We start from the raw sequence: 12,098 nt of genomic DNA, 5'->3' as shown, positions 1-12,098 counted from the left end.
AAAAAAAAAAGTTACAATCTGCTGAGCACTGGTGGCTCACACCTATCTATAATCCTAGCCACTCAGGAGGCTGAGATGGGCTATCTCCAATTAAAGCAAAAAGCAGTAAGTGGAGCTGTGGCTCTGACTCAAGGGCAGAACACTATCCTTGAGCAAAAAAGCTCAGGGACAGCACCTAAGACCTGAGTTCAAGCTGTAGGATCGGTGTTGTATAGAGGGGTTACCATTTCCTAAGCCAGGTAATCCGTACATTTCTTTTTTGGACAATGTCATCCCTTCCTTCACTTTCCCCCAGTTTCCCTCTCCCATCCCTGAAGAGAATTCTATTTTTCATAAGGTAAATGAGTAACTAAATTGGTTTCCTGGATGTTAAAATAGCCTCCAAAAAGACTGCACATTGGATAAGGTGGAAGGGTATAGTAACTTCCACAACTTAATGGCACTATACTTGATCATTAAGATGAAAAAAAAATCTTACTAGTAGTCACATCTAAGTTTATAAAGCTCTCACCTTAGTCTTTTCATCCACAACTCTTAGTCCATCCGCTGACACCCACAGGACTGCCTTCACTGCTTTCTTTCCAGTCTTGTAAAAAAAAATAAAAAAACAAAGGGGGTGGGGGGAAGAGACACACACATAATATTAAAAGATCATCTTCCACAGAAAATACTGATTTCTGCCTTCCAAAAGTCCCAAGTACAGATGGTATCCAAGTTCAGGAGGGATGCCCAAAGCCAGATTCTCAAACCAAACTGCAGGAACATTCAGGAATTAACAAGCCAAAGCCATTATTTTAGCAACACAATGCCAAACAGTAAGATAAAATAAGGGAGAAGGGACAGATACTATCAAAACCAAGGTATCACATTCCATAAAAAGTAAAGAATTCACAACTAGTTTCTTTACCCATTAAAAAAATCAACTAGGAAAACCAAGAGTCAGATAAATATTAAATACATAAGGAGTTACACCCCAAGTAGCTTCTGTGAGTCTATTTAGAATGAGAAGTAACAGCTAAGTTTAAATGGAAATGCTGACTATTTCACTATTTTCTGGTCCCAATGTCATAGCAGGAACCTTGGTCACCTGAAATTTTTATGTTAAATAGAGCAAAAAGTCTTCATTATTGTAATACTAACAATTCTTCCCACCCACTATTCCTCCTCTCAAGATTGTAACATAGACTTTAGTTTTTACCGTGAAATGAAGTTCATGAAGATACTTTGGGGACACAGGAAGATTTAAAAACTACTGAGAATGTGGAATGGGAGAAAAAAAGGGAGGGGGAAACATTGTTCAAAAAGAAATGTACTCATTACCTTACTTATGTAACTGTAACCCCTCTGTACATCAACTTTACAATGAAATTAAAAAAAAAACAGAGAAAATAACTTGTAACACAAATTTTCCTTTTACTTGCAGAAACACTGCAGTTTGTGCACATGCGCTCACACATGTGTGTGTGTGTGTGTGTGTGTGTGTGTGGCACACAGAATCATATGAGAACAAGTTGATATTTGATTTCTCCTGAGACAGAATGCAATATCCATTTAACAATATCCTTAACTGCCCCAAGAACACAAGCAAAATAAAACAAAAGCAAACAGGCTGAGACTAGGTATCTGATTATCCTAAGTATAGAGTAAAACATGGTACTGGATAAAAACATGGTAGTGGCTTCTAAAAGGAAGAAGAGGGAATAACCAAAGTGTCTACAATTCTCCTTTCCATGTGTCTGAGCCCAGGAGATCCAGGCACTAGAAGCATGCTATTAGTGAAATAAACTGGTGTGATGCACGCTAGCTACATAGCTCCATCGCTACCACATATTTGAAGAGTACATATGATTTGTTGGCCAGCAGAAATAATGCAAGAGCTCATACTCCACACTCAGATAAAAGTATAACTAATACAGTAATAAGAGCTAGAGTAGAGCTAAAACAAGATACAGTAATGCCAGACAGAAGATGCAGTCCAATCTCTCTGTGGAACTGGGGAAGGCTATACCAGGAAGGCAGAACTCGGTTTTGAAATGATTTTTCTTGATGCCCTAGGAAGTTCAGGAGGCAAGGGAGTAACAGGTAATGAACATCCCAGCAGAGTAAGACCTGACGGCAAACAAGACACAAGTGAAGGGTTCTGCAAATATCTCAGTATGGCTTGAAAGTATGCTGGGTGAGTGAGGAATGTTGGGGAGGGAGACAAAAACCCAGTAGAAAAGGCCTCATTACGAGGACCCTTGTATGACTGCTAAGGGACTGGATTCTAATTCTGTGAGTCATCAGAAACTATAGAGGAATTTAAACACAATGAACAGATTTCCATTAAAAAAACCCCCATCACTTTGGCAGCAGTGTACCCAGACTGGAAAAAGACTGACGAGAAGCAAAGTAACTACAAGATTCCAGAAAAAGGGGGGCAAAGCTTTCCTGACTGATTCAGATATGGAAACAAGAAGGTTTTGAACAGTATCAAGGAGGAACTGAGGATTCTCGTGGGTAACTGGGAGTAGAATGTATCATTAACTAGCTTAGAGAATAGAAGCAATGCAAAAGCAAGTTTGAGAGAAGAATAAAATTTCAAGCCATGTTTAAGATGTCTGTGCAATACCCAGGTAGAGTTATTCAAACGGCAGTTGGATTTATGGCTCTGAAACCCAATAGAGAATTTTAGATTTGTGAGACAATGATTGGGGTAAAAAGAGGATAGAAACACTACACAACATCAAGAATTAAAGAATTGAAAGGCTTGTGGAGTGACTCCAGTATAGCCACAAAGGAAAAAAAAAAGAAAAGAAAGAAACTAAAAGGGCTAAAGGCACAGTTCAAATGGTACAGCATGTTTGGAAGCACAAGGCTCTGAGTTCAAATACCAGTACCTGCCACCTTCCAAAAAAAAAAAAAGAATTAGAAGATGAACAATTCCTTAAAACATTCTGTCTATGCTTCTCAAGTAGTAATCTTAAGGTTACAGGTATGTACTACCATACCTGGCTGGAACACATTCTATTTTAATAATAATTTCAAAGTTGCAGGTGGCCTTCATACGGCCTAGCATAATGTCATGAAAAAGAGTTTCACAATAAAGACAAAATTACTTATTCTTCAAAATTAGCCATTTTACTCTCTAAATATCCAGCCTAAAATAAAATAACATCTTCCCCAAATTCCTTTTATTATGAGTAAATGTAATCCAATATAACAACCAAGCAGGCTTAGATATCGAAAAGATGGCAGGAAGTAAGTCAATACAAAGGACTAAATCAGAAAACTTGTATTGAAAGACACATATAGGTGGTGTACAGGTATTATTATTATTATTATTTTTGAGATAAGGTCTGGCTATGTAGCTCAAACTACTCTTTAACTCTATGTAGCCCAGGTAGCCCTTGAACTTGTAATCCTTATTATTTAGCTTTCTATGTGCTGGGGCTCTAGGTGTACTACCATATTCAATGCACAGGTAACAGCAGCATGAAAAATACTGGTGAATGAACACAAAATGGTTACAAAAGTAATACCAAAAAGGTAACTTAAGCTCAGCACACTATAAGATCATTTCTCCTAAATTTAAAAGCTGCCTACTGTAAAAGGCAACTGAAATAAATTATTTTAAAAAATGAACCGAAAAAGGATGATGATAATAACATCTTTGATGACAGTCTTGGTAGACTAAAAGATCCTAACACTGCTCTTTCATTTCATATATTGATGCTATCATGGTAAAAAATAACTCGAAGTTCGAGTAATAAGTTTTTAAACTGTGTAAATCAGGGACTGGCCAGCCATCTCTGACGGGCTAGAGAGCCAATATTTTGGGCTTTGCAGGCCATATAATCTCTACTGCTATTATTCAACTCTGTCACTATAGCATAAAACCAGTCACAGACAACATGTAAACAAATATACATAGCTTTGTTCCAATAAACTATTATTTTCAAAAACAAATACTGGGGCTGGGAAGATGGCTCAGTGGTAGAGCACTTGCCTTGCATGCTCGAGGCCCTGGGTTCGATTCCTCAGCACCACATAAGCAAAAAGAAAAAAGCCGGAAGTGGTGCTGTGGCTCAAGTGGTAGAGCGCTAGCCTTGAGCTGAAGAGCTGAGGGACAGCACCCAGGCACAGAGTTCAGGCCCCATGACCCGACCAAAAAAAAAAAAAAGAGTAAAGAAGGATAAAATTTAAATTTTATTAAACCTAAATATAAAAGACTTTTTCCACATGAGCAAGAGTTGAGCTCCATTCTGACTATGGCAAATCTCTACCCTTAATCTTCACAATCCAATGAAGATTTTAGGACTCAATTAGTCTGTTGCTGTGTATCCCAGTGTTATTTGGTGGTATTAAAGAATATGCTGTCAGGACTGGTGTGGAGCCCAGTGGCAGAGTACTTACCTGCCATGTGTGAGGCCCCAATATCACAGAAAATGAAATAAATAAATGAAAATCACTACAGCATACTAAATAATAGCTATGCAGATAGACTTTTCAAGTACCGATAGCATGATGTGGGCTGCAGGCATGACTTAAGACAGCAGAGTGTCTGCCTAGGGCACACAAAGCCTTGAGTTCAAACTCCAATACTGCTCCCTGCCCCCCACCTTTAGCCCCCCCCCCAAAAAAAGCATGAGTTGTTTTTTTTAATTTTTTGCTTGAAAAGGAATAGCTAGAACTATAGGCATGTACCCTCATACTTGACTCATTTTTATTTACCTATTTTTTTAGTATTGGAGTTTTTTTTTAATTTAATTTTATTTGTGAACATACTGTACAGAGGGGTTACAATTGCATGGGCAGGATAATGCGTACATTTCTTACCAAGCATTGCATCCTCCTCCTTTGTTTACCCTTCACATCCCTTCCCAGCCTTCCCCCTCCCCCGTCAAGTATTGGAGTTTTGAACTCAGGGTAAACTCATGTTTTCCAGGCAGGCATTCTGCCACTTGAGCCTTAATTCTAGTTCTTAGTATATTTTTTACATCTTGATATCCTGGCACAAATGTGTACAATAGATGAAAAAAAATCACTCTTAGCTGTGTGTGGTGTATGCTATAGTCTCAGTACTTGGGAAGCTGAGGCAGATGTTCAAGGCCAGTCTGAGCAATATAGGGAGACCTCCTGAATTCCCATCACTATGAAAAATTTTTTGCAGCACAGGGATTATAAGAATTTGTGCTGTTTGGGTATTAGATAAATGATGGCCAGTTTAGAAATAAATGTTTGTGAATTTCTTGTGGTTTTACCCTACATAAAACATTTTCCCCCACCATCTTAATTTTAAAATACTCCCAATTCAACTTTACAGACTACTAATGTTTACATAGACATTGCTGTGATGATGCTATGTGTACAAAAAAAATTATTCTATAAAACTACACACTAAAATTAACAGGTCTATGGGAAAGAGGTAGGGGTTGACTTTTGTGAATAAAGCATTAAAAATTTTAGCAGTAATTAATCAACACAATCTCACTGTTAAATCTCTGACAGCATCATAGTGTCTCCTTGGCAGTCCTAAACCATGTTGGGCTTATGCTTCTTCCTTCAAAATGCTAAGTCTTTGATCGCATTTGCTTCTCATAGAGACTAGATACATCAGAATTGAACATCTGTTCCAGGATGAGGCAGGAGCTAGGTTGTCTCTGAACTTTCTTCAACCTGCCCCAGAGGAGCTTACTATAATAGAAAGAATAAATGGTTTTTAAGCCATTAAATTCGCCACTTTTAGGCACATTTAGGCACTTTTGTAGGATTTTCAGGATTTTGTTAATAAGGGTTTTCTTTTGGGGGAGGGTATATGTACCTGCTAGGTACCAGATTGTGTTTGTTAGGCAAGTGCTCTACCACTGAGCTATTCAACCAGCTCTGAGCATTTTCTTGATTTGATAAAACTTGTCCCTGCTAGATTTAAACTATTAATCTGCGGGGGGCGGGGGGGGGGAACGGTATTAAATAAACTCACACTGTAGAACAAATTGTACCTTTCTTAGCATCTTGCATTTGTTTCATGATCTCCTCTCTTTCTGCTTGTTCAGTAGCAGTTGTGACACGGAATGATCCTTCTCTTGTAAAAGTGGTCCGACTGGCATCAAAAGTAGCAGTCACTCCACATTCCTTCTCCCGCTTCTGTTTACGCTCTAAACAGGCTGCGAAGGCACAGCCTACTGCATGGCTCAGTCTTTCACCCTACAGATAGAAGGTTTTTAAAGCCTTTTAAAAGTGCTATACCAACAACCAGAAATGTATCTGTTTTTATGCAAGACAAAATATAAAGTCCAGTTTAAAATTACATTTCATATGTTAGTATACCAAATTAATGTAGTGCTTATATTACAGGTCTTGGATAAAGTGATCTTCAGAAATCTGTTTTTGTGAAGAGCCACTGGGAGCTCCTTATTGCAATGTTCCTTTTGTCACCTGAGCTCTGGTTACACACTACTCAAAGTTCTAAGGTAAATCCAACTGCCCTTTAAGAGGGAATTGTGGGAATATTTTCTAGGCATTTTGGGAGCTTACACACATTGTCAACATGTCTAGGAAGAAAAGGTGTGAAATTAAACCTTCTGATAAGTTCTTGATTTTACAAGGGAGTTAAACAAAGAAAGCTTGGCGTCCAGTTTTCTTTTTTCTGAGTGCCCATTCTCTTACCACCTTCTCCATTTTTGGCTCTTAGTACTTTTAGGCTGTCCTTATTTTCACACAAAGGCAAAAGTGAAAGCATATTTTTTGAAAAAATTACTTTATTGTTACTAAAAGGTGATGTACAGAGGGATTAGTTATATAAGTCAGGTAATGAGTACATTTCCTTTTGTACACTGTCATCCCGTCTCACTCTCTAAAAGCATATTTTTTAACTATAATCTCTACTGAGAAAATCAATAGATTTTTTTTAAAGTGCTTATATTGTGTGTGGGAAGAGAATGGAGCAAATATAAACATGGCTATAAGTAATACGTATATTTGATTAGCCCAAAAGTCAACAATTCAATGGATTATTTTTTACCAGAGTTATCTGTATTTTTTTTTTTTTTTTGGAAATTGTCCCCTCGTGCCTTTAAGAGCCAGACCCATTCTTCGGGCTGCCCTCCTAAACTGAGGGGGGTACACTATGCGTCCTGCCAGACTGAGCCGGCACCTCAGGAGCTGAGCACCGGCAGCCAAGGGCGTGGCCAGGACGAAGTTATCTGTATTTTAAACCAAATCCTTCATTGTACAGTAAAAAATATTAAAGAGATGCTATAGTAACTGTTGGCATCATTAATCGTGGGAAGAGGCATCTGAAAACAGGGAAGCTTTTGTGGTATTCTCAAAAATCAAACCATGTGGTCAGCTGTTTCTACTTAGGGCTGTTGAGTAAGCTATTTTACTGGGGTTCAAATGCCAATATCAGACATCAGTAGGACAGGTAATGTGCAACATGCTCTTTGTTTCTAAGACAGATTTTACATTGCTCCAAACATTTTGACTTCACTAGACTGAGCACTGCTATCTGACTTCCCAGTTGAATGATATAAGGCTAGGGTGGAGAGACCTGAAAGATTCTTAGGACCTGTTTGCATTTGAGCATAGCTCTGTTAGAAGGACAAAGACAAGTGAAATCGGTTTATTGTTTATTCAAGGCCAAGGCAGAAATTCTTCTTCCTTTTTAATGATTTGGTGTTTATTATGTATATGGTCTCTAATAAATTCAATATATATATATTTTTTACCATCAGCTAGTTCTTTAAATTAAAAATTCTTGGGCTGGGAAGGTGGCTTGGTGGTAGAGCGCTTGCCTTGCATGCATGAGGCCCTGGGTTTGATTCCTCAGCACCACATAAACAGAAAAAAAAAAGCCGGAAGTGGCACTGTGGCTCAAGTGGTAGAGCACTAGCCTTGAACTGAAGAGCTGAAGGACAGCGCCCAGGCCCAGAGTTCAGGTCCCACGACCAGACCCAAAAATAAAAATAAAAAATAAAAAAATTCTTTGCAGATATAAGTGAACAAAAGTTATAGATTTAAGGATTTCAGTCCTTCTCACATACTACACATAATAAGCACACACTCTTGGAGACAGTTTTGTTGCATTCCTGAAGAACACAAAAATGACATTTATAATAGCCATAGCTCAGCAAAATTCAGTAAAATTATGAGAAAAATGAAGAACTAGCTATTTATGCTTTCTGTAAAGAACAGAAACAACAGTAATAGTGAGTGGTTTTTTTTGTCGGTCATGGGGCTTTGAACTCTGGGGCTGGGTGCTGTCTCTGAGCTCTTCAGCTTAAGGTGAGCATTCTACCACTTGAGCCATAGCACCACTTCCGGTCTTCTTGTGGTTAACTGGAGATAATAAGCTCACAGACTTTCCTGCCTGGCCTGGCTTTGAACTGCGATCCTCAGATCTCAGCTTCCTGAGCAGCTAGGATTACAGGTGTGAGCCACTGGTGCCCGGCTTTTTTTCCCCCAGTCATGGGGCTTAAACTCAGGGCCTGGGGTGCTGTCTCTGAGCTCTTTTTGCTCAAGGCTAGCACTCTACCACTTTGAGCCATAGCTCTATGTATAGTTTTCTGGTGATTAATTGGATATAAGAATCTCATATACTCTCCTGCCTAGGCTGGCTTTGAACCATGATCCTCAGATCTCATACTTCTGAGTAGCTAAGATTACAGTTGTAAGCCACTACCACCAGGCAAGAGTTAAATTCATTGACCTTGGTTCAGGAGAAATTCTTGAAGAATAACCACTTGGGTTGGTAATAAATGCAAATTCTCAAGCTTCAACCCAGGACCCAGAATGAAAATTCCTAAGAAAGCAGTCTAACCTACTGGGTGATTCTTATACAGTCAAACTGGCCTGAGAGATTCAAATAGCCACTGGATCATGATCTGACAATAAAATGTTTTAAATGTGCTTATAGTCTTCACAATGCTAACCTGCATTTATAGAAGTAGATACTAAGACTTAGAGAATGTTAAAAAACTTGCCCTATATCACAGTTGGTAGGAAACACAGCCAGGATTGAACGGCAGGTCTGACCTAGAGCCTCAGACCCTTAACATTTGTTTATATCATCTCAAAAAAGTTTTAAGACTCTTTTGATCAATTTTAGAGCATGAACATGACCATACCACTTTAATTAAATTGTTGTTTGGCAAATGCCGTATTCTATCTGGACTTTTAAAAACTCAGGAAACTTGCTGGGTGCTGGTGGCTCACATCCATAATCCTAGCTACTCAGGAGGCTGAGATCTGAGGATCACAGTTCAAAACCAGCCTGGGAAGGAAAGTCCATGAGACTCTTATCTTCAATTAAACACCAGAAAACTGGAAGTGGCACTGTGGCTCAAGTGGTAGAGCACAGCCTTGAGCTGAAGAGCTGAGGGACAGCGCCCAGGTCCAGAGTTCAAGCTCCATGATCACCACCACCACCAACAAAAAAATCAGGAAACTATATATGTAATGAAATATAAAGTAAGATCAGAAACAGACATGCTGAATTGAAAGCCCTTTGTAAAACTACATAAAGATAGTTTAAAAATTATAAAAATAAAAGCACAGTAAGATTATTGTAATCTAAGAGACTTGTCTTTCATGTTAGAATTTTGTATAATTTACATGAAGGATGAAAATTATTCTTTTTTTGAGGAGGGTCTTGCAGGCTGGCCTTGATCTCACTGACAGAGATAATAGCAGGAGTGTAAATGTCTTGAATAAAAGGAACAAAATCTATCATACACTGTTTAAAAAGGTTGTAGAGACTGCTTGGTTGAGGCAGTCTGGAAGTTCGGGCAAGGACACTCATGTGTGAACACAGAGTTGGACTCACCGTGTCCTTGACAGCCATGAAGCAGTGACAGATCCAGCGTCGCGTGGTGCCATCCCGACAGATGTAAGAGAAGGCTCTATCAAAGTTCCTATCTGGGGCACAGAATGAGACTTTCTCTATTGTCTGGTCAACTATGAGGTCCTAGAGAATGGGAAGGAGAAAGGAAGAGCGGTCTTAGGAGGCTGTTTAGTTTTCATGGAATAAATACAAGATGTTTCTATCACAATTCCGAATGCCTACACCTGATGCAGTGGGGCTATGGAAGAGCTATATCTGTGTCTAGTAGTTTGAAGACTGAGTATTTGATTTAGGAGCCATCATGTTACTGGATATTTCCCTGACTTCATCTACATGTTCTAAAACATGCTAGTTGGTTCTAGTTTTTGACCTTCTGTGGTACTGGGCCTTGTGCTTGTTACACAGCAGTCTACTAGTTGAGTCATATTTCCAGGCCTTTTTGCTTTCATTATTTTTCCAATATGGTCTCGGTTTTGCCTGGACTAAAATCCTACTTATGCTTCCCACACAGATGGATGAGAAGCCAGCGCCACTATGCCTGCTTCTGCCGGGATGAGGCACAGGCTGGCCCCACACCTTGATTCTCTAGATCTCAGCCCCACAAGTAGCGCCTTTTCTTTGGTTGTCTCAGAGCCAGGATTCCTTTTTGACATCCTAGTGGCTGTTGTTGCCTCAAATTTTGTTTTTTGGACTTCTTAGAACAAATGAAATATTATGAATTTTCCTATTTGAGTTTTGGCTACATTGTGTGCTATAATATCCTTAGGGTAGCAACTGTGGAATAGGAAAGTACTCAGTATCATTTCCTTCCTCTAAGTGTCAGTCTCTTCAGCATCTGCTTCAGATAATTGGGTTACTTTACTTAGAATGTATAGTTTCTTCACAAGAGGGTCAATCCCATAGGGGTATCACACAATCACTGTAGACGGGAAATATACTTTTTTTATCTCTTACAGTAATGAATGGAGTGTGAAGTCAGGGACTCCAAATACGTAGGTGCTCTACTCCTTAAGCCACCCCCCTTTAGTTTAGCTATTATTTTTTTTTGGTCGGTCGTGGGGCTTGAACTCTGGGCGTGGGCGCTGTCCTTGCGCCCTTCAGCTCAAGGCTAGCGCTCTACCGCTAGAGTCTCAGACTTTCCTGTGCTGATCGGCTTTGAACCATGATACTCAGATCTTAGCCTCCTGAGTAGCTAGGATTACAGACCTGAGTCACTGTGCCTGGCTTGCTTTAGTTATTTTTCAGGTAGGTAGGGTCTTATGTATTTGCCTGGGGCCAGCTTCAAATTGTGATCTTCCTACTTGAGTTAGGAGAACACATGTTCACCATCATACTGGCTTATTAGTTGAGACAAGGGCTTATTGGTTGAAATAAGGTCTTGCTAACTTTTTGATCTGGCTAGCCTCAAATTTTAATCTTTCCAATCTCTAGCTTCTGAGTAATTGGATTTACAGGTGTGAGCCACCATACCTGCCCCCCCTGAGGTACTTTACATTGCAAATTCTAATCAAAATAATATTCAACTGAAGAGAAAACCAAATACTAAACTAGTAATCGATTCATGTTTAAGCTGTTACTAGAAAATTCATATACATGTTTCCTTACTTATGAAACAGAAGGGTCACACACAAAGAACTACATAATTTTCATTTTATAAATATGAATGTTCTGAAAAAATCATCAGAAGACTATAAAAACCTAATAAAACTAACAAAACCTAACTCTTCCTCCTCCTCCTCTTCTCCTCCTCCTTCTTCTTCCTCTTCTACCTCCTCTTCCTTCTTCTTCTTCATCATCTTTTTTTTGTGCCAGTACTGGGGCTTGAACTCAGAGCCTCTAGTCCTCTTTCTGGCTAAAAGCTGAAGCTCTCCTAGTTAAACCACATCTCTACTTCTAGATTTTGCTGGTTAATTTAGAGATAGTCTCATGGATTTTTCTGCCTGGGCTGATTCTAACCTTGATCCTCAAAGCTACATCTCCTCTTAGGGCTTTTTGACAGTTAATGAAAGATAAGAGTCTCTTGGGATTTCTCTACCTAGACTGGCTTTGAACTACCACCTTCAGATCTCAGCCTCCTGAGTAGTTAGGATTACAATTGTGAGCCACTGACAGTTTAAGAGTTTTTAAAGGAATTCTATAAGAACCAAGTAGGGGGGCTGGGAAGGTGGCTTAGTGGTAGAGTGCTTGCCTCGCATGCATGAGGCCCTGGGTTCGATTCCTCAGCACCACATAAGCAGAAAAAACCGGAAGTGGAGCTGTGGCTCAAGTGGTAGAG

The 12,098-nt window shown here is 39.3% G+C and overlaps 1 protein-coding gene across 1 annotated transcript in view; it reads right to left on the bottom strand.

Annotated features, from left to right (window-relative positions):
• Numb (numb homolog (Drosophila)) overlaps positions 1–12,098 on the bottom strand; it is a 137,361-nt gene that overhangs the window by 23,067 nt on the left and 102,196 nt on the right. The window contains exons 6-7 of the mRNA XM_013013562.1: positions 9,806–9,946; positions 5,982–6,186 (exon numbers count right to left, since the gene is read on the bottom strand). Of these exons, the coding sequence (XP_012869016.1) occupies positions 5,982–6,186; positions 9,806–9,946 (346 nt within the window). The remainder of the gene's footprint in view (positions 1–5,981; positions 6,187–9,805; positions 9,947–12,098) is intronic.

The sequence above is a fragment of the Dipodomys ordii genome, unplaced genomic scaffold, assembly GCF_000151885.1.
Source record: "Dipodomys ordii isolate 6190 unplaced genomic scaffold, Dord_2.0 Scaffold2, whole genome shotgun sequence".
NCBI lineage: Eukaryota > Metazoa > Chordata > Mammalia > Rodentia > Heteromyidae > Dipodomys > Dipodomys ordii.
Note: the sequence above shows the minus strand (reverse complement) of the source record. Positions and strands in the feature narration are given on the sequence as shown.